General features: G+C 38.5%; 1 protein-coding gene across 1 annotated transcript in view; it reads right to left on the bottom strand.

Annotated features, from left to right (window-relative positions):
• edil3a (EGF-like repeats and discoidin I-like domains 3a) overlaps positions 1 to 27081 on the bottom strand; it is a 111508-nt gene that overhangs the window by 60554 nt on the left and 23873 nt on the right. The window contains exons 2-3 of the mRNA XM_079347452.1: positions 20538 to 20567; positions 9102 to 9230 (exon numbers count right to left, since the gene is read on the bottom strand). Coding sequence (XP_079203578.1) covers positions 9102 to 9230; positions 20538 to 20567 — 159 coding nt within the window. The remainder of the gene's footprint in view (positions 1 to 9101; positions 9231 to 20537; positions 20568 to 27081) is intronic.

Consider the following 27081-nt stretch of genomic DNA (forward strand, 5'->3'; position numbering starts at 1 on the left):
CTCAGGATACACATATTTTTCACTTTAACATAATAGGAACTGAACTGTACTGAGCTCTTGCTTTATCACCATGTTCAGGGCGTCCTATTTGAATTAAGCAACTTTCAAATAATAGTTTGAAATTATTATTTGTTTTGATTTAAGTTAGAAAAATGTGTGAGTGTTTTAAACTACAATTGCCTATAATTTGTCACAAATGTAAAAGACAAACAATAAACATGTACATAATGTCAAATCTGATTCTGTTTCTTTGCACCTAACCATATACAGCAAATTAAATATGGTATTGTATTGTCTATACATAGGTCAAGGACAAGCCCCTGATGATCGCTGTAAATCCATTTTTTCATTCCCCTACAAGGCTCTCTGAAACATAGTCCAGTGAGACATAAACAGCAGTTAAATACAAATAAACCATAACACACCATGCCTTTTACATTTAATGGTGCCACAACAGTTTTTCCAACAAAATGGTATGGTGAAACTAGACTAAAACAAAAAGGCTACTTTGTATGTCAGCAAAGTAGCAGCAAAAAAAATGCTATTGTGCATTGGCCACCATATCACCAATGCATGTTATTATTTGAATTACATCATTCTGTCCTGTCTTTTCCTTGCTCACTTATAATAATGTCAGTTCGCATGAAGTAAAAGTGGATCCTTATCCTCTGTTTTATTTAGAATTTATAATGGATAGTGCTGGTTAAGACACTAAACCCACTCTCACTATTCTACACAGAGAAAAAAGCGAAACATTGTCCAAAGGCAAGATTTATCAACTAAATTAGCGCTCAGCTGTTACCCACAGCACAAATGTGCACTGCTTTGAAGAAAGAAAGACCAAATGTGATGGGAGCTTGAACAACAGCACTGCTGGCTCAAAACCATATCCATCTTTTCCATTTTTGATCTACAGAGACTCCATCGAGACAGACAGAGAGAGACAGAGCTCACAGACAGCAGTCTCTCCTCGAGTTGTTGATCATTGGCATCTGACAGTTTCGTCAGGATGATTGTGGTTGTTTCTTTGGATATTCCGTTCACCACGGACCCTTCCCCCAGATTTCTCTTCAGTCATTTCTTCCTGTAAATGCAGCTTTCAAGCCACAGACTGAGAGTGGTGGGTGGGCTGTGGGATTGTTAATGTAATGTTGAGAGGGTGTCTGGAAATGGCTGTGTCCTCCACACAGCTCCAAATCACAGTAAAGGGCCAGTGAGAGGAGCCTTGAGGCGGCCAGTGGTCACCATGGCTATGAGGCTACTCTACGCAGGGGCCACATTTTTGGATCTGAGAAGAAGGAATGTCTTGCTGTGGAGATCTTTACTCAGAAAAAACAATAAACAGTGACATTTATTTCAATAATTGTACCAAGCAAAACACTCCACGGACGACTGGAGACTCTGGTTGAACCTAAATAAAGCTCAGGAAGAAATGCTACACTTAACACTACAATAAAACTTTACCCCCCCCCAAAAAAAAAAAAAAAAGAAAGAAAGAAAGAAAGAAAACAGCACCAGGAACATAAGAAAAAGTTCTCTTTTGTAACAGAGACATACGTCTTCCTGATAAAATAAACTGGTGTTTAAATTATGCATGCTAATTTATGCATGTAAAAATAAAACTAGAGTTCAGCATAATTAGCATAATTTTAGTAACACTTTCCGGTTGTTGTAAGCCACAGGCTGTTAAGACGAGACAGATTTATACCTACAAGAACAGACCTCAGGCACTGTGACTAAACTGATGCTTCTGTTTATTTTGAATTAGGTTAACTTTCCATGGACAAAGTACTCCTTGTACCACAAAAAGTTTTCTTTCTCAAACTTTTTCACTTACATATAGTTGTACTTAAATCAATCTTAATCCAGTTAGCTAAAGCCTGCCCTGCAAACTAACTTTGTTTCTCTAAACTGAAAGTTAAAATATGCCCTAAAACAAAATTGAGCTATACAGCTCTTATGACATAAGACAGTTAGTGGATTTCTGCATATCAACAGCTTTCCCCCGAGCTATGAACAAAATAGCAGCAGCACTCTGTTGAGCTTCACCACTGAGATTAATAAAAAGCTGATTTTGTGGACACAGTAGCAATTTGCAAGATAAATTGTTGGACATAAGGGCCAATATTCTGGTTGAGCACTGGTATTTTTTCTTCTGAATTACCATGAGAGGATGAAGCAGCCCAACACTCAAAAAAGTCAAATGTTTTTGGAAATGGCATATTACATATTCTGGCTTATTCAGACATTTGGAATAGAACTAACCTTGAAAAATGCTTAGAGAGATTCTATATCTCGATTATGAGCTTTGATTTAATTAGAGTTTTACAGGCACCTTTTTTTTGTCGAAAAATTAATTTCTGTTTCCATATATACCAACGTTGAGAAATCTTTTTGACACTGATGTGAAACTTAAATAACATATATAATAAGAATATTGGTGTAAAACATTGATTTTACCCCTAAATAGATTATCTAAAACCTGTGGATACTTGGACAGTCTAATCCAGGGGTCCTCAATTGGTGGACTTCGGTCTGGATTCGGACCCAAACGTAATGAAATATAATGGGCGAGATAAATATCAATATTCCAATTTTTTGTCCAATCACATACCTATCCCATGCCCAAATTCAAATGTCCTATAAGCTGTTGTTTAACGTCACTAAGGCAACTCATTGTGACCGTGAGTGCTTAATATTTTTCTTCCGCGAGTGCTTTTTTTCCTCTGCAGGAAGTTAGTTTTAGGTTGGATATTTGATAGACGTTCGCTCTGCTTCACTCCAGTAAACCAAACATGGAACCTCCAACATAAAACTCACTTCACCGTGGTCACGCAGGTCACCATTAGCTACAACAACGCATTCAGATTTGCGAAAGGTATCTGTTCTTCAGCAAAGCAAAAATCATGGCGTGCTCCAAACTTCACAAAAAGCAAGAGGTGGAATCTGAAAATTGTGAGTTTAAGACAGAGTGGACTAATAAATATGCATTTTGCTCCCTGTGGGGAGCACAAAACCGATGTGTTTAATCTGTAATGAGACAGTTGCCCTTGTCTAAAGTGGAAACATAAAACGTCATTATGTAACAAAGAGCAGAATTACGCACACAACTAACACTAACACAAAACTTACACCAGTGTTTACGCCTGGCCCTCACACCTTTTGTGCCCACGTTTAACGAACACGGGGCAAAAAAAAGGGTCATGTTTCACACTTATGTGGACAGAACACATCATCCTTTGTGCATAGTTCAAATGTTTTGCGTATCTGATGCCTTTTTTTGTTCAGAGTTCTAATTTTGGAATTACACGGACCCTGGACAGATTGGACATTTGGAGAATGGACCTTTTAAGTTTCTAATTGAGAACCCCATGTCTAATCGGTGAAGTAGCAATAACCTGCACACTCACTTATTACCCACCATGTATTTCAGATCATATCGGAGACTAATGCTAATAATAGTACCAGACAAACTGTAATATCAATATATCTGTTTAAAACTCAAAGGCATACAGCTCTTGAAATAAACACTACATCATCTGCAAAAAAAGGCAATCTCCATTTGAGTGAATGGATGTTGGATTTAAAAGGTCCAGTGAGATGCCATTAACATTTAAGAAAAGGAGAAGGACATTTTCATGCTTTGTCGTGAACTTTACTAGGCTGACGTTTAAAGTACAACAGGGCACTTAGAAGGCGCTAACGACTTCCTCAATCATGGTGAGAGGGGGCAGCAAAAAAACAAGCCCCTACATTTCCCACCATTCTCTCTCTTTGATGGCCTCCATAGCTAGAGTTAAAAGTATACCGAATAACAATAGCTCCCTGCCTCCATCCCTTGGTGTGTCTTCACTACACAGTCATGCCGCTACAAATTCACCTTCTGTGAGGAAATGGTAGGTTTGAGAAGGGCAAGTCATTTTTCTCTTCAGGAGGTGCAGGTAACCATTTGGAGGACAGGTAGTCAAATGAGGTAGGTTGGTGTTCCTGTAAAGTGGAAAGGGTGCTTGGGGAGACTGCCTCTCCCTCTTGCATAACAATGTGCTATGTATTTAAATGTTTACGGTTAAAAATGCATCGAGCCGCTGTCCTTTTAATACCCACTCATACTGCCTAAAGATATAGTGCCACTGCCGGAACTATACTATAATTTTGCCCTTAATTCAAAATATTGAGCAAACAATATGAGTAAGGAAGGACATAAGACACAAATCTATAAAAAGTTAAGATGAGTCTGACAGCCTTGTGGAACACTGGAGAGGTAAAAACAAGATAAAGAAATGTACCCTCCACTGTATACTTCCTTACCACTAGCTGTAAAACACAGAAACCAGGTCACTAATGCAGTCCTGAATGTGGGACCAAAGAGTAAGCACAGAATGAGTCCTAATGGAGCCTCCTCTCCCTCCCATGTGCTGATGAAAGGTCTCTGTGATCTGTACCAGGTGCATTGACTAACAGTAATGTCTCCTTGCGGCTTTACATCAGTCCACAGCGATAAACAGCGGCTGATTATTCTGTGGCAAGAAGCTGTGAAGGCAGCAGGGCTCATACAGCATTATAGAAACAGTCAATACATGATCAAATACTAGGCAATGCATTTAAAAAAAAAAGTGAAAAAAAATCTCACACATCCTACACTTAGCCTCAATCAATCCTGCGCTGCTGGTGTTTCAGCGGGAAAGGTAACATTGTGTATTGATCAAAGAGCAAGATAAAAAGAGCTGAAAACGTTTGCACACCATGCAAGAATGGAAAAAGACCAATTTTAAAACGTACGCCAGACACTTAAGGGACAATTTTTTCCATCAGTTTGGTAATTGGTTAACTTTTCTTTTAAATTGCATGGTGACTTCAAAGTTGCTAACATCACCAGCCTGAACATACCGTCTCACACAGACTTGTTAAGTGAATTACATTTTATGTGAGGGCTTAAATGAATGACACCGACGTCTTAGAAAGAAGGTTTAAGAAAAAGGGGCAACTGGAAGTTTGATCAAGCTTACACTTTTGAGGAGACAATAGGTGAGATGCTATAACTCATTTCCTTGTAAAAAAAAAAAAAAAGGAAAAAAAAAAGAAAAGAGTATCCGATAAAAATAGCCAAACAGTTTATACTTCATTTGCCCTTCATAGACTGCAACCCCATGACGACTGAGGCAATCACTCCCAATCTTCACACCGTGACAGTTCATTATGATGTTTGGCCACATGCCCAAAAACATAGCAGGGACGTGCAGCCTCACTATTCAAAAGACGAATGACCTTCATATAAGAATGGGTCAAAAAAATAAAGAAGGGACACTAACCTGAAAATAACTGTGGTTGCCTAACACATTAGCAGATTAAAGTGAAAAAAAAAAAAAAAAAAAAAAAAAAAAAAACGTCTTTGGAATTGACCATTGAAAGTTTCTTTTAATGGTGCTGAAGTGGGTTAGTGTGATATCTAGCGGCATATCAGGTGGTTAAGTGAAGTCAAACTCTCACTTTAACAGCTGCCATGTTTTCATACTGTCCCCACCTTCAGCTTCGATTGTTTGAAATCTCAACACCTCATGTTGACTCACTAAGGGTTGTGTTCTGTCTTATAAAAAAAAAAGTCAACACATTAAGTGTATAAAGTGCAGTACCATCCCATAATAGAAGTCTAAAATAGCTTGTACTTAAACTTGGTGTCCATGTGCAACATCATTTCAGACTGTGCCTCATAAAACTGGTCCAACAGGGGGGATATGTAGTGCAGGTATTTAGAGGAACGTTTAAAGGTGTGAAATTGGATTTGGCTCTGACAGAGCGAGGAGCTACGAAGAGCCACAGTAAAAAGACAGGGATGACTGACGCATATTTCAGAGAGTATATATACCGTATATAAGCCAAACACTGGCTTAGACCAATACTGGTTTAAAACAGTGGATTACTGTAGATGTCACATTAGATCAAGGCTAATCCTACAGTTAATTAAAATCCTGATGCCATCAAAAAAGATTCTCTGTTTAAGGATTCATTTCATATATTTAGGGCCTGATTTACTAAGATCTCAATTAAATAGCACTAAATTGCATGTTCACTAGCAATTGTGGAAGTTTTGTGGGTGATTTACTAAGAAAATTTGGGTGAATGAAAACGGGTACAAACCTTGTGGAGGCGGTAGTATTTCAGACAGGATTGTGTGTGTTCTATTGGTTTACGTCACGCGAGAGTTTGGACAGAAAGCAGAACGACTCCAAGTTCAAAATAAGTATTAGTGGGAGAAAAAATGAACAAACAGTATTTTCAACATATCTGAATATAACAAAAATAACATTTGGCTTATCAGAAAACCACGGAATTACAACGTGCCTCTCTTTTCTTCCCTTCATTTTTTAAATGAATTGTTATACATTGTGTATGATGTGCGAGCTGTAGCATGGCGCTCAGGTGCACCACTTGGACCGTTGCTCACTAGACAGCTGGTTAGCAGTGTATGTGATCGGACATAAATTCCTTTGCAAAAGGAGAGCAACAGAGAGACGTGCAACCTGAGAAAAAGGAAATGCCCAGTTTAAAATCTAATGTTGGCGAAAAGAGGGAACTAGGACAACATAACCGTCAATGTTGAAATTCTTTAGAATGCAGAGGCAGTGAATGTTCAGTATTCACAGCCTCTTCACCATTAGTTTAATCATGGTGTTTCTAATTTTTCCACTTTTAATAAAGCAAAATCAAAAAAAAATGTGTCTTTACACTTTCTTTTATTGAGCCTATGTCTCCTCCTAACTGCAGCCTGTTATGTGTAACCTGAGCTCCTGGATTAGCACGTTCCTTTCAAAGGTGTTAAATTTAGACAATTTTTGTCTGGTTTGGTAAATCACATTGCGTGTACTAACTTCACTTCTTTGCATTTTCTCCTCCCAGTATTTTGCACACTGAGGCAGAAACGCCTCATGTTGCATATTCATTACAAACATACTAAACGGACAATACGTGTTGTTTTGCTCATATGAAAGACGCAATCCTCACTGCACGCTGTTAGTAGATCAAATTCAGCACATTTTTTGCTGGTGGTATCAAGTTTGCACACGTTTTAATACACGCAAACCCTTAGTAAATCAGACCCTGAGTTTGGTGATGATTCAAAGCAGCAAGGATTTTCTCTGTTGCGACAGCTGTTGGCTTATCCACGAGAAGACTAATGAAGTTATACTGACAGAAGCAGAAGTCTACCTAAAATGTTATATAATAAAGTAAGGCTCACATGTATGCACTACTCATAAAAGTGAGTTATAACCATTCAAATAACAAAGTCATCACAATACCGTAACAAAGCCAGCTTGGCATTTTTTCTTGAAGACCAATTATTTGTCTGCCTTTTATTGTTTAATTACTGGAATTATCCAGACGTTAGATTAGATTATTAATGTCTTCAGATACAGCATTGTTCCCGTCTTTCCTACTGTCCCTGTCTCATCCACTCTCTTCCATTGTGTTGTAATAACCATGAGGAGAATTGGCAGACATTAATGTGTATTCAGCCCATATCGAATCACTTTCTCACCACCCTGGGGGCTTAATAGGAAACAATAACTGAGTTATGACATGAATGCTGGCCAATTGCTCACAATTCTGGCTAGAGACAAACACAATGACATACTGTTGATACGGTGACTCGCTTCATTTCCTTTTATGTTATGTGCCTTTTATCTAACAGGGGACAAAATGTGATTGGGAACAAATAAAAAATGACTCACAGTGACAGTCACCCCCAAAAAGCCCTTTTCTTTTTTTTCCCCCTCTGATTTGCTGTCTTTTCAACCTTGATGTTAGTCTGGCAGAATAATGAGACAGATATAAATATTTCCTCTAAGTATTCCTTAACATCTCTACCTCTCTTTGTGTTTGTCCATCTATCTTTTTCTTTCAAAACAATAATGCTCCATCTCACCATACCATTTGCACTGTGATACACTAAATCCATTACTTACAAGTACACCTGTGATGAAGGACAGCTGGGTTGTGTGCGGCTAATGCAATGCTCAGCCAAGCAAACAAAACAGAGGACTCGGCCTCTATATCATTCTGCAGAGTTTAACACTGACGGACAATCTGCTTGCTTTTACTAAATACCAAACTGAACTATATGACAAAGTTTGATGCTATAACTGTTCAAAATTGGTTGCTGCTTGTTAGCTAATGTTAACTATGTTATAATTCATAATTACTTTTCAAACCAGCTGGTACATGTTTAACTTACTGACAGAGCAGACGTGACAATTTACAATTCGACTTTGAAACTTTTTCGACAGTGACTGCTAAGAAGGGAAATATGCTGCGAAGAAAAAGTCAAAGAACGTAACCAAATCATTCTTTAAAATGTCGAACAAATCACTCCAATTTGATAAATGGTCCAGACAAGAAGGGTAAGCCAAATATCTCAAATTTAAAGGTGTAGATTTTCTGGAGAAAGTTTCCCAACAACTATCATGACATGTATATTGAAATGTTTACAGAAAAGTCATGTTGCTGATATTTGATTACCTTTTTTTCTATATTGTCAATAACGACAAACTAGACCATGTCCTACTAGTAAACAACCCAAAACAACAGGAACAAAAAAAACAAGAGCTCATATTTTTACAGTCGCTGGTATTGGTCATACTCGATGTTACCGTAGAATTTCCCTGAATGCTCAGCTTCAGGGTGTTAGAGGCTTCAAAAGTTCAGGAAGGTCATTTTAAGATAGCCCATAAATTGTACTGAGGTGAAAGACAATGGTTCTCTTGTGATGTAAAATATTATCTCATGGGCAGCAAAAACCTTCCCACCCTAACCTTTAAGAGCATGCTCAACAAAAGAAAGCAAATTCAGCACTTCCTTTTTTCAGCAAACCCACTATCATTTTGCTGAACTCATCCTTTCCATAGATTTAAAGCACTTCTTGTCCGCTGTTCAACGTCTTTTCATTGCTTATAGCTGATATTGGTGTTGTAAAATCTTTCAATGCCAATGATCAAATCCTATTTGTGGTAAATGTTTCAAAAATAGAACTTTACCCTCAGATTGCATTAACTTTATTTAGCAGATAGTAATTATGAAGGTACAAAGAAAAGGTGAGTCAGACTTACTGTGTTGACAGTGAACTCCACTGAAGCCTGGTGGGCACTTGCAGACGTAACCAATGAAGGTGTCACCCCGGTAGGTCTCGCTGATCTCACATGTTCCTCTGTTGTGGCAGGGGTTTGGATGGCAAGGGCCTGCATGGTGGAAAAAAAGAATAAAGAATAAAACAATGCAGAGAAGTCCCATTTGTGCCACTAATGAAACAAGTCAGTTCACCCAGAGAGACACTGATGACAGGCTTCACATTTTTGGCTTTCATATCTACAGTGTATACAAAAACAAAGGGTTCTGGGTAATTGATTCCCTCTGGTGTAGTTCACTGCCCATGCTGAAAGTGCAAAATAAACTTTCCTTCACAATCTTCCCAGACTGGTGATTTAAAACCGACTAACCTAATCAAAAAATTTATTTAAGTCTGAGGATTTGAAGACATTTTTAGTAAAAAAGAAAAAAAAGAAAAAGAGAATTATTAACCACACTAACCATAACCTTCACTAATGAGTAGAAATGTCTTAGAGGCAAAAAGGATGGCCAGGGAAAGGGGAAGGGCTTGATCTGGTTCTTGCTGTTGATCACTGTGGTCATGAGGGCAGCCTGAGGTCTAGAAATTCTCAATATGCCTCATACAGGAAGCATCCTCATAGAGCTGACTGGAGAGCACTGCAGACTAGCTGCAAGGTAGAGCTTCACAACCTGTATACAAAACAAGCCTGCATACAATCACAAACAACATAGACTGACACTAACTTGTGCATACACAAATGAAAGCATTGGCAGGTTGAATACTTAGTTGAATAACTTTTATTGGAGAGAAAATGTTTCCTATTTTGTTTACCATATTAAGAAGAAGAAGACACACACACAGATATACTGTACAGTAAATAGTATACATGCACAAACAGGATGGACATGCACTAATGGAGAGAGTGAGGGAGCAGCCCCCAGCTTCCCTATTTTTGGTCTACACCGGGACTTGAACCAGCGACCGTCCAGTTACCAACCCAAGTCCCTACGGAATGAGCAACTGCCATGTAATGCTTTTAAATAAACAGAACTGAACGATAAGTGGACACGGTGTCTGAAACAAATCTAAAAGTTAAGTGAGCCAAATTAGTTGAGTTGGTCTTTGTACTCCCCAATTTATAAGGCCAATTATCAAAAGTTTGATACACTCTAAAATGTACAACTGTGTTTGCTTGACTGCACTAATGATTCCTGCTTGGCTGGGTAGTGTACATGCCTCACTACGTGATATCTGACCCTAAGTCATTGGTACAGCTACACTATAACTCACACTGCAGTTTGTGTCTATTTGTTTTAATACATGTTGATGTTTACAATTGTTTACAAATGTTTAGAGGCCTTATTGATATATTTATAGTTTAACTCAGGGAGTGCCATTGTGCATTCATTGCACTGCTGTGTATCACATTACCATAACAACAATAAAGATTTGCATTCACATTCATAATTGATTTGTTTCAATGCATACAGAGTGCAGTAAAGTGCTACAGACCCCAGAGAGGGAACAGAACATTTGAACAAAAATATCTAAAAAATGAAAATACAGAAACATTTAACTCTTCCTTGAGTGCCCCTGTGCCAACATGGTTGGTACTGTGTTGACTGGCCGCTGACTGTTGTAAATATATAAAATAAGTTAACTAAAATAAAATGACCCTTAGAAAGATATGGATTATAATAACCGTCATTGGAAATCCATGTGCTTTCCCCACATCTTTTATCAGTTAAAATGTGTTTTCAGTTGTTTATTTTTTGACTGTCGGGACATTCTGTAAAAGGAAGTTACCCAATATTTTTATTAACTTGAAAACTGCTTTCCTGAAAATCATACCTATATGTGCTGTGCGCCTTAGCATGGGTCAGTTTAACTAAGTTCTGGAAAGGCTCTTGCACAAAATAAATTTGCAAAGGATTTTATATTCATAGAGCAGATGTATTCTCGTTGTGTGTGTAGCGCCCCATTCATCATTACCATTGTTGTCTCTGTATTTTTTGGGTGCAGACAACAAGGAGGAGCTTTGCAGACATTAGTGTAGTCACTCTTTGGGGATTCAGCATACAAAAGATACCAATGGAAAAAAACCCAGTGAAAATTTATCACTCAGTAAGAACACTAATTCATTCAGTGAGTTGCTTTCCCCCATTTTTTACTAAAAAAAATGTTCTCATAATTTGTCTTATTTGGAAGGATGGTGATAACTGAAGCTTTAAATCAAATCAACCAAATGTAGATTACTCTATTGGCAGCGCTCACAATGTGGTGCCATATTCCTGCCATCTGAAACCTCTCTTGCACTAACCTGCCCTGTGGGGCCAAATGTAAATGACGAGGCCTTGATGCGGGGTTATTGGTTTCATAACTCAAGGGCTTGCCAATAGCTGTCTCATCTATTAAACATTGAGTTGTAGAACTGCACCCAGGCTGTCAAAACTTTTTCGGATTGAGATTGGATGGGAAACTTGAGAAGTCTTCCATTGGATATTCATGCAAACTTTGCTTAAGGCCAGCACATGTTGAACAGCAAAATTCAGGCGAAACAGAAAGCCTGGTGGTTAACATGACAAATTATTATCAGTGCAAAGCCTGTTGAAGTGTGTGAGCTATCATAAGTCTTTTCTTAAGCTCGCTGTGTCTTGATGTGATTTCTATTCCAGTCTTTTTTTGTCCGTATCTTAGCGTTGGCAGGTAAACTCAGCTTTGACGGGTCTCTTATATCATTTTAAGTGTTAGGAAACAAGATGAAGTCTCAAGGGTGAGACTATCATGCCCTCTTAAGTCAATTTGACAAATGAACAGCCATGAGCGGAGAATTTGACAATGTCAAAGTAAGCGAGTGCAGCCTTGGATTATAAACTGCATCACCTGAGTGTTCAAGACTCGCCTAAAACCAGAACATGAAATGTCTGAAAATGAACTCAGTAAGCAAAATAATAAATATAGAAAGAAAGAACGGCATGATCCTTATTCTTATTGTTCTCATTTGAAGTAGTCGTAGGCCTCTGGATATGAATTACAAATGAGTTAATCCTATCCAAGTCATCCCATTTCAAAGGCAGGACCTGTATCAGTATAATAACGAGAGCGCTGGCTAATCAGTAGTACAGAGAAATGTATAATAGCTTTCACAGAGGCCCTGCTCTCTGAAAGGGGGGGGGGGGGTGACAGGTTTCAGAGCTGTTTTGACGTGACAATCTATAGTCGCACCATGGAGCACACTGACAGCCTTCCTAATGGAGAGCGCATAAAGCAGAAAAAAAAAGCAGAGAAGGAAAAGAGAGTGAGAAGGGCACAGTGTGTTTGAGTGCGTGAGAGACTCTGTTTTGTATGACAGCTCCATTTAAGTCAGAGAGTGTTATTTTGTAAAAGATTTATACATGGATTTAAGGGCTTGATTACAATTCAAACCAAAAGCATTCAACGCTATTACTGACACAACACCATGGTAGATGTTGTGTGTGAGAAACAGATGACACAGAAACAGTTCCGCACACACTCACCAACACAAAAGTACGTGCATGAAGCATGAATGGGATCTGCCACCAATTTGAACTATAAGTTTAAAACATTCAGAGTTGACTCACATTTAGTCTGCATCTCTGAATTTTCTGCAGATGTTTACAGATTAATGCAAGAAAATAGGTGACTCTTTAGTCAACATCGTTTCCTAGGTGAGTTTCAGGCTCATAGCCAGCATAAAGGGGGATTTTTTCCCCCTTAAAGATCCCATATTATCCTTTTTTCTAGTTTTATATGCTCTTCAGTGTGTTTTCCAAGTGTCTTTCCAACTTGTCTTCTGCTACGTCCTCCTGTTAGCTGTAGCATAAGCTACATGTAACGTTCAGCCCTTCGCTCCTCCCGAATGAAATCTGCCAGTGTGTCGTCTTGCCAGTATGATATCACTGATCCAAGCCCATTGGCTCGTTGTAGCAACATCAAGCTCGTGCTGCACGCCCATGTGATATCCGTGCTGAGCGACTGACCAATTACAACGGACCGGAACGACCGACTAATCACATCAGACCAGGCCCACGTGAGGACTCAGATCGTTGGGGATTCAGAGTGCTGCAAACACGGACAGATGAGAGACGCTGCCTGGAGCTGCAGTCCATGAAAACACATACTTTTTACGAACATTTGTGATTGTCAACGTGCTTTAGTAGGAACATTAATTAGCTATATGAACCCCAAAAAGGGGTTAATAGGGGACCTTTAAATGACCCTTTTATGCATTTTCCCCATCTTTTTAAAAAAACTTTTTTGTAGATAGAAGTATTAATTATATTAAGCTATATCATCTAATAACACTCTACCATCAGCTATCAAATACATAAAACACCCGTACCCTGCTTGGCCTTTCTCCTGTACAGATGTTCAATATTTTATGAGAGTCAGCTGCTGCCTGCTTCCTCTTTACATATCTCTACCATTACCATTTTTTGTCATACTAAAGGGTTTACAGTTTATAAGTGTAAGTCACACGTGTGAGTTCTTAACGCCATCATTTCATGGAAGAAGAACCACCAAAGTGAGACTCTCCTCAGCAGTCCTCCCAAAATAATGTAGATATTATACAGAGTGATATGACTTGAAACAACAGAAAGCAGAAGGCTGCAACGATTATAAACAACTCTGCACTAGTAAACATGTGCCTCTAACAGGTAACACATCAATATATAGTAGTTTTGTGTGGCACCACGCTGAAGGAAATACATATTTAAAGTGTTTTTTTTAGTGCCCAGTTGGTCTGAACAGAGAAAATTCAAACAGCCCTTGAATGTACCGTAAATTCCGTACTATTGAGCGCACCTGGATATAAGCCGCACCGGCTAAAAATAAGTAAATAAATGTATTTGTACATATATAAGCCGCACTTGATTATAAGCCGCAGGTGTCCACGCTATAACAAGAGCTATTTACACAGACGTAGGCTACCGGTAACACCCGCAAATACTGTAGCGTCCGTACGGACGTTAAAGGACGACGAGAGCGTTCAAATAATAACTTTTAATAACCCGATCACTGTCGGCCGTGACCACGCCGTTTACAGCAGAGAGCAACACATAACTTGCCGTAACAATCCAACTCTCTCCCCCAGCGTTCTCTCATACAGCCACTCAACACGTTCTCGCTGGTGCATTCACTGACTCTCCACATAATCGGAATTATGAACACATTATCAACTACTGACTTTACAACATGAACCGTTACAATACGAAGCCTAGCCGACGGTGTCTGTAACACGGCTGATGAAAAAGATGACCGTAATATATTTCACAAGAAAAAGTCCATCCATTCACTGCCTCAGAATGACTTCATTACTCACTTCCTCAGTCTCTGTTGTCGCTGTCAGTGTCATCTTAACGTGCAGCAGCTCTGTTAGCTTCTTTGACAGCCAGGTCGATCGCCTTTAACTTGAAAGCTGCATCATATGTATTTCTCTGTGTGTTTTCCATCATGAGGGTGCGTGCATGAAGCGCAAAATGACTGATATTAAGATCCGACGTGACGAAGTCAAATGTTTTTGCGGCAGAAGCTCATTGTCCCCCATAAAAAATCCATGCATTAGCCGCACCGGAGTAGAAGCCGCAGTGCTCGAAGTGTGAGAAAAAAGTAGCGGCTTATAGTCCGGAATTTACGGTACTCTTTTTCCTTATTTTGGGATTTAGAGTTCTTGTCTTTAAAGAGTCCAGTAATAATTTAGCAAATCAGAGTGACATGTTCAGTGAAGCACACATGTAGAACGGATTAACAGGCATTATGGAAGCAAAAGGGACAAAAGACACAAACCTGCACATTACCTTGCTTAAAATGAAAAACTCAACTTTTCCAGTAAAGGCAAAGAAGAGGAAGTGGACGTGTGTGTGTAGGGGGGGGTGTCTCATCTGTCTGACAGTGGATGCTCTCTTCAGGAGCTGTGTGACGCACGTCTCTGTGATGCATGTCTGGAGGAAACATTGGCAGCTTTTCTTGTGTGAATGTCAGCTGCTGCTCTGCTGTACGAGCCAACGCTCGCTCCGTGATTGATGTGAGCCTGTGTTGTGTCCGGCACGAGCTCTGCGATTCCCTTTCTGGCGCCAAAGAGAGTCCAATCAATCAGCTGTGAAAACCTGAGCAACGGTTAAACACAGGACAGAATCCCTTGTTTCCTTGCAGATCAATCAAATAGGCCTGATGGTTTCAGGGTTAAAGCTACACATGTGTCCATGTTTCTTAGCTGACAGCAATCACAAATAAAAGCTTGCTATTGTTGTAAAGAGAAAGCTTAAGTTCACTGTTACATCTTAAAACTTCAACACTATAAATGTTTGAGAGTAAGGAAATATTTCATAATAAGCACATTACAGTTTAGCCCTTTTATAAATGATGTTGTTTACAGTTCTTAATTTGACAATGCATCATTGAAGCTGAATGTTAGGACACCCTCCCTTTCATAAGAGGGATATAATTAAGTCTCTTGTTGTACTCTGTTATTCTATTACAGAGACAAGATATCTTTATAAAAACAGAATTCAGAAAAGGAGAAAGTGTCGTGCTACAGTTACTGTTAAACCCATCATAACAAGCTCTGACAAGCTGCACTTTGCTTGATAAAGAATTTACTATAAAGCCTTATATTCTGTCTACACCATTTACTTGTGCCAATACACAGATAATCTATAAAACAGATTCTGAACGACAAGATTTTCAATGTCCAAAAGGTTCTGATTTCTGTGTAGCCACAAAGTGTTACAGGGGGAGTAGAATATAAAGTATGTTCATAAGGAACACAAATGGTTGCATTGACTACGCATGGGTGGTCAGGGATTTATCTTGACATAATATCTATGAAAAGATGTCTAATTTCAGCCAGCTAATAATTCCCAGACACTGTTTATCAACTCAAACTTAATTCTTGCTTGTCAAGTGGCTTTTATGGACGGTTCACAGAGAAGGACCACCATGAAAGGAAGTCTTGGCTCAAGAGACCCTAAGAGAGCTAAATTAACTAAAGCCCCTTCAAACATTTGCGATGGCCTCCAGGGGCTGTATCCTCCTCAGATGATAGCCAATGGGTTTCAAGTGTAATCGCTAACCAGCATCAACACTTTCTACAGCTCCCCAAGCAATATTTCCCCACTGATACCAACAGCCTTTATTGGAAAGGCTTCTTATTAAAGAGACATAACATTATACTTTTCAAATGACTGTCAATGGAAAAAAAAACTCTTCAAAATGAAACTGTTCCTTGTGATTTCTGTCTCACCCTTGCCATCTTCTAATGAGGTTAAAAGTGACGAGCTAGCCCTTCATCAATCTTGTTAACCTTTCTGCAAAATCTTCAGAAACGAAACATTTACCTGCCCCGAAAGAGAGACGTTTCCATTGAAGCCTGAGCTCTGACTGTACAGCCAGTCACATCACTGAGGAATCTAACATGGCCTAATTGTGTCAAATCTATTTTAACCCAGCCTCTTTTTTCTATGATGGCTTCACCGCTTCACAGGCTCATGGTCACTGCACCCATCCTTCACCTCGACTGATGAAAGTTGGCACCGCCGATTCAGCATCAGTGCTCTCAGCGTGAGACGCCCAAACGTTCCTGCTTTTAGTGAGTCTTTGGACTCCTGTTCTTAAGTTCCAGCACCACTCTGCCATTTCAGACCATCAACGTTGACAATGTCAGGACAAATGCACTTAGAATTGACAGTTGTAGAAATGACGCAAAAGCAAAATGGTTTGGAATATGTCAAATAAATATCCAAACGGAGAGGTCACACAGAGGATTGGAATCTTTCTTGGAACAGCCAGTGAAGGGCAGGAAAGGGAGGTTGTCTTGTCAGATACTAAATGCCATGAAAATGTCAGAGCGCTGTCCCTGCCTCCCCAAAGGTCTTCTCTAACAAAGGCCTTTTGCTCAATCTAATGTTTGTGAGCAATGTCAGATTGTTTACGGTAAAAAAATTCCCTGAAACCTAATGAGATTTCAGATAACCAGATGGAGGATGGCTCCAACCTGTTCAATGGAGATCCATTGTTCCGCGATACACAAATAGACGATTAGTTAACACAATTAACCTTAAGGCTCTGAATCTCGAGATCTCAGTGGTATCAAGGGCACATGCTGCAGCCACAGGGTTTGTGAAACTTATGGAATTTTCAAGAAAACCTGCAGCATTTTAATGAATTAAATTCATGTTTACACCCTCCTACACCTTTTGCATCAGAAGACAATGCACATACATGATTTGTGTGGCTTTGCAAAAATGTACATTTGTGATTGGTGTGTGGAAAACCAAGGCTTACATGTAATAAAGGTAAAAGTGACTGTATCATTAAATTACATGACAAATGCTTTCTTAATAAAAGCCATGGACCCTGTGACTTTAAAGACTGTTAGTTACAAAATATTGAACATATAGAGTCAAATCTTTAGCCTGTGAGAGAATTCAGAAACAGAACGAACACGGAAAGTGTCATTCAATTCCTCGAATTTTATGCAGCTTCAAGCTGAATCGCAGCTGCTGACAAGCTATTCCCATTAACTAAACTCAGGAAAATGATGTTCATATCTGTAATGTTTTAATATGATAATACATGTACTTGTGTCACAGGCTTGTCTCTCTACATTTTGAGCTCATATGCTGCAGAAAAGGTCACTGAAGAGTTTACATCATGTGACAGTTTGAGATATATAATGTGGAACATGTTGCTTGAGCTTCAATAATAAAGTCTAAGAGTCTTAGGATAGATAATGAAGGACCAATACTCATAATATAAGATATTCCTGGTTAAAAAAAAGAAAAAAAGAAAAATTAAGTTGCAGTTACACTGAGAATGACTTTGTTTCATCAGAGCCAACAGTGAGAAAGAGGTCAAATTTAACTACACGTCAACTTAAATATGGCCTACGGTACATCTAATTGTGATTCAGTATGCATTCTGATACGTTGAAATTTCTCTATGGGCTTTATCTATTCCATATTTTTACCGAACAGAAAGTCTTCCTGGACGTGAAGAAACAAATTCCAACTCTATGTAGATGAAAAGTGGCCAATTTCCTCTTTTTATTATCCCATTAGGAAAAAGGATAAAATTAAATCCAATATTCAGTCAGATCTTGCAAACTAAGGACATACTTTATTTCCTCCTGATATAATTTTTTTTATTTAAATCGTATAGCTTTAGATGCCCGTAGATTGTGGGCAAATATGCAAAGGATACTAAAATATAATCGTATCAGCGTGGGCACAGAGATTTAAACAGCACCTAAAGAAATACAGGACAAACTCGCTGAAGCATAGTCCCCTTTATGTGTGCAGACAAAAGAGTGTGAATATGTAGATTCAAGATTATGACGCCTGTGAAGAAGCAGCTGATATGCTAAATTCTTCAAAGCTGTCACGATTAATTTGGTCCCCCATATCGCCCTGTCCTATTTTCTCTCTTAGTCCAGTTCCAGGTCAGTGGTCACAAGTCACACCTAATTCAGGTCATCTTCTAATCCGATAATTATTTCTTGTGCTGTTTGCAACAGTCCATCTCTGCTATCTGAACTGTCTACAGTACATTAAATAAACATAGGTCTGTATAAAGCAGGAAACACAAGTTAAACGACTTAAAGAGAATTTTAAATTCGTTGTATATAACTGTAAATCATACAAATTTTATAGTTCACATTATTACATATTCATGATGAAAATATGGGTGACAAACTGATGGTCTTCTCGCCACAGTTATGAACTTTCTTTTCATATGTTATCTTTGACATTTGAAGCTCTAAATTCTTTCTTCTGCGTGACATTTATACCTTTAGACTATCACATTTAAATTATGGGTTCTGACTTCTTTTGAGTATTTTGTCATTTTCTTATTTTACGTCTGTGTAAAAAAATCCATTGTTTTGAAGAGTCATGTATTTACCTTTTGTAAATACTGTTAGTGTAAACATGTATAAATGTCTTTGCATCTTGATTTATAGAGATAACATTCACACTTGAAAACACACTGCTTTGATTTCTGGGGTATAATTACATATATAAATATTTGGTTCTTGTTTTAACTAGACCCATATGGATTTTCTGGGCTGATACTGATATCGAAATTGATAAATCAGAGAACGATACTTCAGCTGATATCTTTCTTAGCTTTGATCTATCTACAGTATCTCTTTTTTTCTCAAATACAGTAATCAAACACTTTTATAAAAAGAAAAAAAAATGTAAGTTGTTCAAGTTGTTCACTTGACAACTTTACATTTTGTAGAGTGATACAGTAATTTGTTGTAATCCATATAGCACACTCTGCTGGTGTGAACACTGCTAGTGTAAGACGATGGTACATAAATGAAATCATATTTGAATAAATCTAGTAATATCTGTGTATTTCTGCGATAAAATTAGCTGATACCGACAGTTATGGTTATTGGTTGGGCAGTTTTAACCCATTTAATCTTGAATAAACGGGCCAATACCAATATTAATAAAATAGTTGAAGACAAGATAATTAGACATTGAGAATGTAGGAAAAACAAGGAGGATATTTTAATATTTTAATGCTATGACTGACAGAGATAAATCAGTTTCTAGATTCTGCCGTCCTCTGTGGTCTTGTTTTTGTAATGAAAGTCTGGTCACATTCATTCTTTTAATATTGAGCAGCAGTATTTCAGAATACTTAATATGCACTCTGAGGAAGATTACTTTCAAAAGCATTAGATGTTTCTGTATGATAATTTGCTATGCTATTTCCTTGACTACCCGCTTCTTGCAAACACACAAAAGAGGTGCAAAACACCCTCAACGCACTCCTTAGGGAACGGACACCATGTACATTAAGGCAGATGATAATGATGTGCATTTAAGGGTGGAACGCCTCGTCATTTGAATAAATAACTGTAAGGTTTTACGATATATTATGTTCTGTAATGATACTACTGTGGGTTTAATGGATCATAAAGTAAATGCTTTTAAGGACTTCCACAGCTTCAGAAATCATATTCAGTACTTTCATATTTGGAAAATTTCCTTCGTAATGGACAATCAAGCTAAAGCAATCACTGCACTGGATTAGACTGTGAGGAAAACAATCTGAAAACTGGGCGCCAGTCAAAGACAGGAAATTTCGGTTGAGCTGCAATATCATCATAGATTTCTACAGTTCTGCTCTATGAACTGAAATACCAATAATATAATCATGAGAGTACTGCTGACCAGGCAAGACCAGTGAGTCGATACAGAAATTAAAGTCTGCAATAATGAAGGAGGAAAGGATTCAAGCCAAGAATGAGAAACTAAAAGAGCTCATTCTTTCCATCCCCATCTTTATACACACACACACACACACACACACACACACACAAACACACACACACACACACAAATGCACAGACTCACACAAAAGCAGGGAAATCACGTTACCAAGCATAACATTTTCCCACCTGCTGAAGTTGGTTCCTCACCATCTGCCGCTGTTGAGACACAGAGGAGGACAAGAGGGATGAGGGGGAGGGAAAGAGAAACATTATATTAGCTTGATTCAATGCTACAGCTGCATATAACACTGCTGATTCAGCTGTATTCTTAATCACACTGTGCACTAGCATGTGTGTAGTAACATTTGACATGTTTTCATCACACCGAACATTCATCCAGACACACCTGCTACCTGTAGGGTGGTGCATCCTACCAGCAGCATACTCCACACTGTGTCTATGGAGCGTGACCTGGCACTGTGTCACAGCCCAAAGCCCATCCCCCATCCATACACTGGAATGATGCTACATCTTGGTTGCTGGCCTTTGACTAATATGTGTTCATCATTCTGGACGAATGTAGGATTAGACCCTGTGGCATACTGTACATACTTGTTTGCTGCATGCCCGCTTTCTATAAGCCCCCAGTCGGACTCTGTAGCTGAGATTTGGCCTGTCTACCATCATTACCACAACCCTCTAACTCCATCATCACTTGTAATATTGCCCTGAAAATGTGGCCTGAAGCTGGACACAGCTCTAGAGACAAAATGCCGAGGGTACTAGATGCATTGGATGACAAATACAATCGACATTACTGCTGGGGAGGATCAGTAATGTGTTACATTTGGAAGCACTCATTGGATTGATGGATGAACAAACATCAATGTATCGGGATTCGGTGCTCTGAAGTCCACATTAAATATGCATGTCTGTTATTTTTCAATAGCTAATGATGCTGCCTTCCAAAGAGGCAGCTTAATTAAAGCATGATTTACTGTCATGCACATGTTTCCTCTCACATCTTTGAATGTTAATTCCATATTAGCATATGTAGAGGGTTAAGGCCACATAGATCATGAGGCAAACAGCGAGACAGTAACGGATGGCATAATTTTGTTTGCAACTACAAATGCTCCGAAATCCATCTTTGAAAAACTAATCAAGTCTCATTTCCAGACAAAACACAGAGAAACATACACAGAGGAGATTATTCTGCTCTTCACAAACCAAATAGTTGCTCTCTGTCAGTCCTTCCCTGTGGTGTTTTTGGACGTGAAAATAAAATCACTCCACAAAGTGCTCTCAGGGGGTTTTATAAACTTTTATATGGCCAATCTAATTTAATGTGGTGGTTATAAAATTCTGGGGGGTCTACATTCATGTTTGGTGAAAAATGCTGAGCTGACTGTTTTGATAAAGGAAACCTCTAAAACAAATGATTTCCACTCAGACAGCAGCCATGACTCTTATTCTCAGCAGCTGCAAACTGAACGGGGAAAATGATTCACTGAGACACCATTGTGATGAACATACAGAATTAAAGAGTGAACCGCAGCCTTTCAAAAGTGCCTTAAATGTGAGAGAAAGCTCAAATTGAAGTCACAGGCAGCCAAAGCCGAGCACTTTCCCAACCTCTCATCTGTCTGCCAGTGAAACTCTCCTTTGTGAATTCCCATGCACAAGGGCCAGTGTGTAATCCCAAAACCAAGCACTTTCCACGCTTCACTTACTCAACTGTGGTTTTCCTTCTGCCATTTCCTCTCCTAGCTTACCATAGAGGTCAAGCCGCACACATGCAAGCCCAGAGACAAATACTATATACAGAGTTCACACACAATTACACACCCACAAAGAAGAAAAACACATCAACAAGCGCCTACGAGAGCAGATAACTATTCACACCCACATACAAATACACATGTGGAAAAGATAGAGATACATTAGATGAAGGTTTTTAGTGGTTTATTCAAGTGTTAAAGTGAAAAATCAAATGAGAGAAAAACATAGTGACTGATAGTTGTAAATATACCACGCTAAGGGGTCTTCAACTGTTCATATTCCATATCAGTTAATACACCCCTGTGCAAGTTGCAACTATTTTTCCTATAAAGAATTACTATCCTTATCTAACAATGATATAATCTTGCTAAATTCATATGATGAATTTTTGAAGATTTGTGTGTGTTTTTTCTTCTACTTAATCAGTGCTTCATACTTGTAAGCGCACAGTGGGTAACACTGTGTAAATGTCTTACTGCTACACAGTTGCAGACTGGCTTTATCTCCCACACACGCATGCAGTGTGTAGGAGGTATATCTGTAGTGTTAGCATGACTAAATGAGACACTCAGAGGATCTATGTTTACACTTTCCTCACAAGTACAGTTTTGGAGATTGTTTTAGCCGTCTTCTATAGGAAAAGAAAATCTGAGATAATCTGATGTTTTAAAAGCACAATATCGATTAAAAGTCAAAAAAGGAGGTAGGGTTGAAAAGATGTGTGAAGATACATGTCCTATATCGTAACTACAGTCAAAATCTCATGAGCTCACCCACATTGACTCGCCTACTGTACGTTTCAACATGGTGTATGTGTATATTGTTTTTGGAAGATGGTGAAAGATTCTAAATGCTTTCTTAACCCTTGTGTGGTGTTCGGGGCTGTGGGACCCGTTTTCATTTTTTATTAAAAGAAAAATGATACAATTAATTAATTTTTCAAACTGAGACTCACTGACTTTGGCTCATTTTCTGTGAAGAACATATATCAGAATACAAATTTAATGACCACACACCATACATCCCCCCTACACATTTCTATTACATATAAGATGTCCGGGTCCACTGGACCCGGGGCTAATAGAAGTGTGGGTACACTGAACATCAGAGGGTCAAATGTGCGAGAAAAGGAGAGCAGACAGTGTTGACAAACAATGTTGCAACTTTGTGTGGGAACCGCAGGTGCAGAAACACAAAAGAAGCAGACCTGCAAAACTGTAAAGTATGGTATAAAGATCTGGGCTGCCTGTGATGCCACTTCCTCATATGCTTGGAACTTACAAGTCTACACAGGGAAACCTGATGGAGGAGCCCCAGAGAAAAACCAAGGAATGAGGGTTGTCCTCGACATGTCTCAGGGACTCAGTGGACACAACATCACATGCAACAATTTGTTTTACCTCGCATTAAAAGCCACAAAATGCAACGGGTCCATCAGACCAACAAACACTGGCTGAGCAACAACAATGTGAACATTACACAAGGGTTAAAAGACATACAGGTTACCTATTTTGTTGTAAAGGTTGAGGACTCAAAAACCTTGTAATTCAATGTGATTGCATTTTTTTTTAAGTGTTTTTAAGTAAGTTTTTTGTAGGAAGTTCAGCACCCATTTATAGTTGTTTTTGTTCACATTGTATAGCCATGTACTGTACATAGTAAATTTCACAGGGGATTGCAGAGAGCATGATGTTTTGTGCATTCATACACGCCTTCATGGAATGCTTTTGATTCGTCGGTTTTTCACAAATACTCTGGTGGTTATGCTTTCTATATTGTGTTACATACCCACAAAAGAAAAAGAATAATCAATGGCATTGTAAAAATGCTTTGATTCAGGTGGATAGACTTGTATTTGAAAGTTATACTTTGTAATTTAGAGACCAATGAAAGCTGCTTAAGGCAATCTTATTCTGATTAGATTGATGCCAAGATTAACCTCTTTTAAGGCACAGTCACACTAAGCCCAGTTTTCCTTTACTGTGCTTAAGCTTAATTGCCCCCCCCCCCCCCCCCTCCCCATTCCACTACTGGTCTGCACTTAAATTACTCCAGGACTAACCGAGCCTGAGCACGGTTACCTCTTGTACATAAAGTAGTAACACAACTCATGCATGGCTTTACATAATTATGAAGCGTGCTTAGTTTACAAGACCGACAGACTCGGAAAATGAAAAAAAATAAAATAAATTAAATTAAAGGGATGCACGGTTGAGTCCGCATCCACACATCAGAGAAAACGAGAGAGAATGTGACAGCTACTTTACTGATTCTGTGTCATTTTTTTAATTCTTTGTACTTATTTCGAGATTTCTTGATGATGGGAGGCTGTCCAAGTTGTGTGCCCGAGTTTGTGCTTGTGAATGAATTGTACCGTGTCTAAGCACACCTCTTCCAAGTGTGCCAGGGCCAAGGAAGTGTGCCATGCTTAAGCACATATCAGAGCACTAAAGCTAATCAAACCAACTGGTATGGATTGCCTAATAATATAGTCATAATATTATAAACAGAAAAGGCCGATGTAGTCCTCAGACTGTATACTCTGACTTCACTCATGGTAACACCTCAAAGACAGCACTAACAAACTTTGTACAACATGGTAGGTTCTGGAGATGTCTTCCTTATATTGCACCTCCTCCTGCCCATGATGACACTTCTTCCTGGGACATACACAGTTGGTCTAATCTGACTGACAGCTGGGAGGCAGTAATAACCATCCATAATCTAAATGGGAAGCAGGCAGCTTGTCCAGCATGGGGGCGATATGACCTCAAGGTGTTCAGAGGAGATAGAGAGGCCCGAGCATAGGACCATCTCGTACAAAACTCTTGAAAACACACACACACACACACACACACACACACACACACACATGCACACAGACACACACACAGCACAGAGCAGGAAGGACATAGCAAATGAATTAAAATTCACATAGATAAAACATGACAGGTTTGAGTTTTACAAAATACAGTGTACACACCCAGATACTGTGTATTCATAATATAAAATCAATAACAAAATACACCAGGGTCTTGTCCAACCAATTTTTACAAAAACAATGTCAGGTGAATAACAAAGTAACAAATTAATATATCCCTCTATAGATTGTTTTTCTTTAAACCTTAAATATAAGATAATTACATTAAGATTCAGCAAGTACAACTCAACTTATTCATTCAGTTTTACGGAGTGAAAAAGCATAAGTGCATTGCTGCAGTCAAGGCCACAGAAGATGAACCTGAGTTCTGAATGAAATTCTAATAACTGGATTTTTATGGCAGTGGCTGCTGCAAAGAGAGAGGGCACACATTTAACACAATCCTGAACAGAGATGCTCATTTTAACAAGCATGCATCTTTATTGGAATTGTAAAGGATATTCAGTGACAAAAAATTACGAAAGAGTTTTTACCTTATATTAAACATAAGAATAATGGAGTTCCACTTTCTATTAATAGTTTTCCACCTCGATGTGAAGAATAGATGGTAGTGAATCAAACAACTAACATTTGCCTTCCATTTCTGCAACTATTGCAATTAATAAAGTCAATCTTGTTAATCTAACCATTGGCCAATAGTGAGGCTCAGATCGTCCAAGTGTGGGTCTAAAGAAAGCAGGGTAGCAGATAAATATGGTTTTCGAAATCTCCAATTAGTTAAGGGAGCAGGTAACAGCCGGTAATCAAAGAAGGATTTGCTCCGCTAGCTAAAAACTGAAAGTGTACTTCAGTGACGTGAACATAATAAAGCGGATCACGCTACAAACATAATAAAATGTCAAATACAGAGCTGTGACATGTCCTTTAAAAAAAAAAAAAAAAAGTTAACTCTAAGACCTCTGCTAATGTATCACCAATGAAGGTGAGATCAACAGAAGATATGTTCGATGTGATACATTTGTTTGAGGTGCCAAAGGGAATGTCATTCAGTGAATAAGAGTGTGAAATGCATTTGATCACTTCTGATAAACCACGCAATGACAGTATCACAGGCCCACAAACACTTTAAAAAAAGATATTGGAGAAATGTATGGAGCTGGAATTAAATGTGAACCTTGTTATCTACTATTTGTTACATGGGTAACACTGAAATAAATACAAATGTTGGTACAAGACATCGAGAATATAGAATATAGGAACACTTTAATATACCAAACAAAAGTGTAGGACTTTCCCAATAAAGTGATTCCTCTACTCTGTAGCTGTGTTTACTTTAATGTGGTCAAATCTATTTAAACAAGCCAACGCTAAGCCGTACCTAAATTCTTGACAGCTGTGAGAGTTGTTGTAAATAATAGAAGTGTAAGTGATTTTCCTGGCAGTGGATACAGACAGTAAAATGCTCCTTCTCTAAGAATCACTTGTACCAGACAAAATAAGATTCTGAGTACAGATTGGATTGGATACTTGATACAATAGAGACTGTAATAATGACTGTAAGGTTGAAATATGCAGATATGCAAGAGATGGAGTGAAAAAGAAAAACCTAGTCAGCATTGTGAAGGTGAAACATAGTCTTTTAAGATGTGATATGGTTTGCCCATTTTTCTATGGCAGTAAACATTAGTCATAATAACTCTTTAACTCCTTAACTGTTTTATTTTTTTAGCTTTAACAGTAACTCATAAAATATATTAATATAAAACGACAAATTTTTTCTTTTTAATCTTCTCCAACCTTTAAACTTACCAGCTATCATCTGACAAAGACATAGCCTTAGGGAGCAACAGGCATATTTTCATGACTTCTAATGTGGACAGCTAGTAGCAATGAAGTATTTCCAGGACTTCCTTTTCCCCAGTGTTATCATTGTTTTAAGACATAAGACCAACAGAAGCTAGATTTCAAAGAGGACATCTAAGAGCAGATCGTTCACTGCACTTGCATGCAGGGGCATCTATTTACATCAAATAATTAAAGTCAATTTGCCGCTGTATGATAGCTGAT

The sequence above is a fragment of the Symphodus melops genome (assembly GCF_947650265.1).
Source record: "Symphodus melops genome assembly, chromosome: 1".
Classification (NCBI taxonomy): Eukaryota; Metazoa; Chordata; class Actinopteri; order Labriformes; family Labridae; genus Symphodus; species Symphodus melops.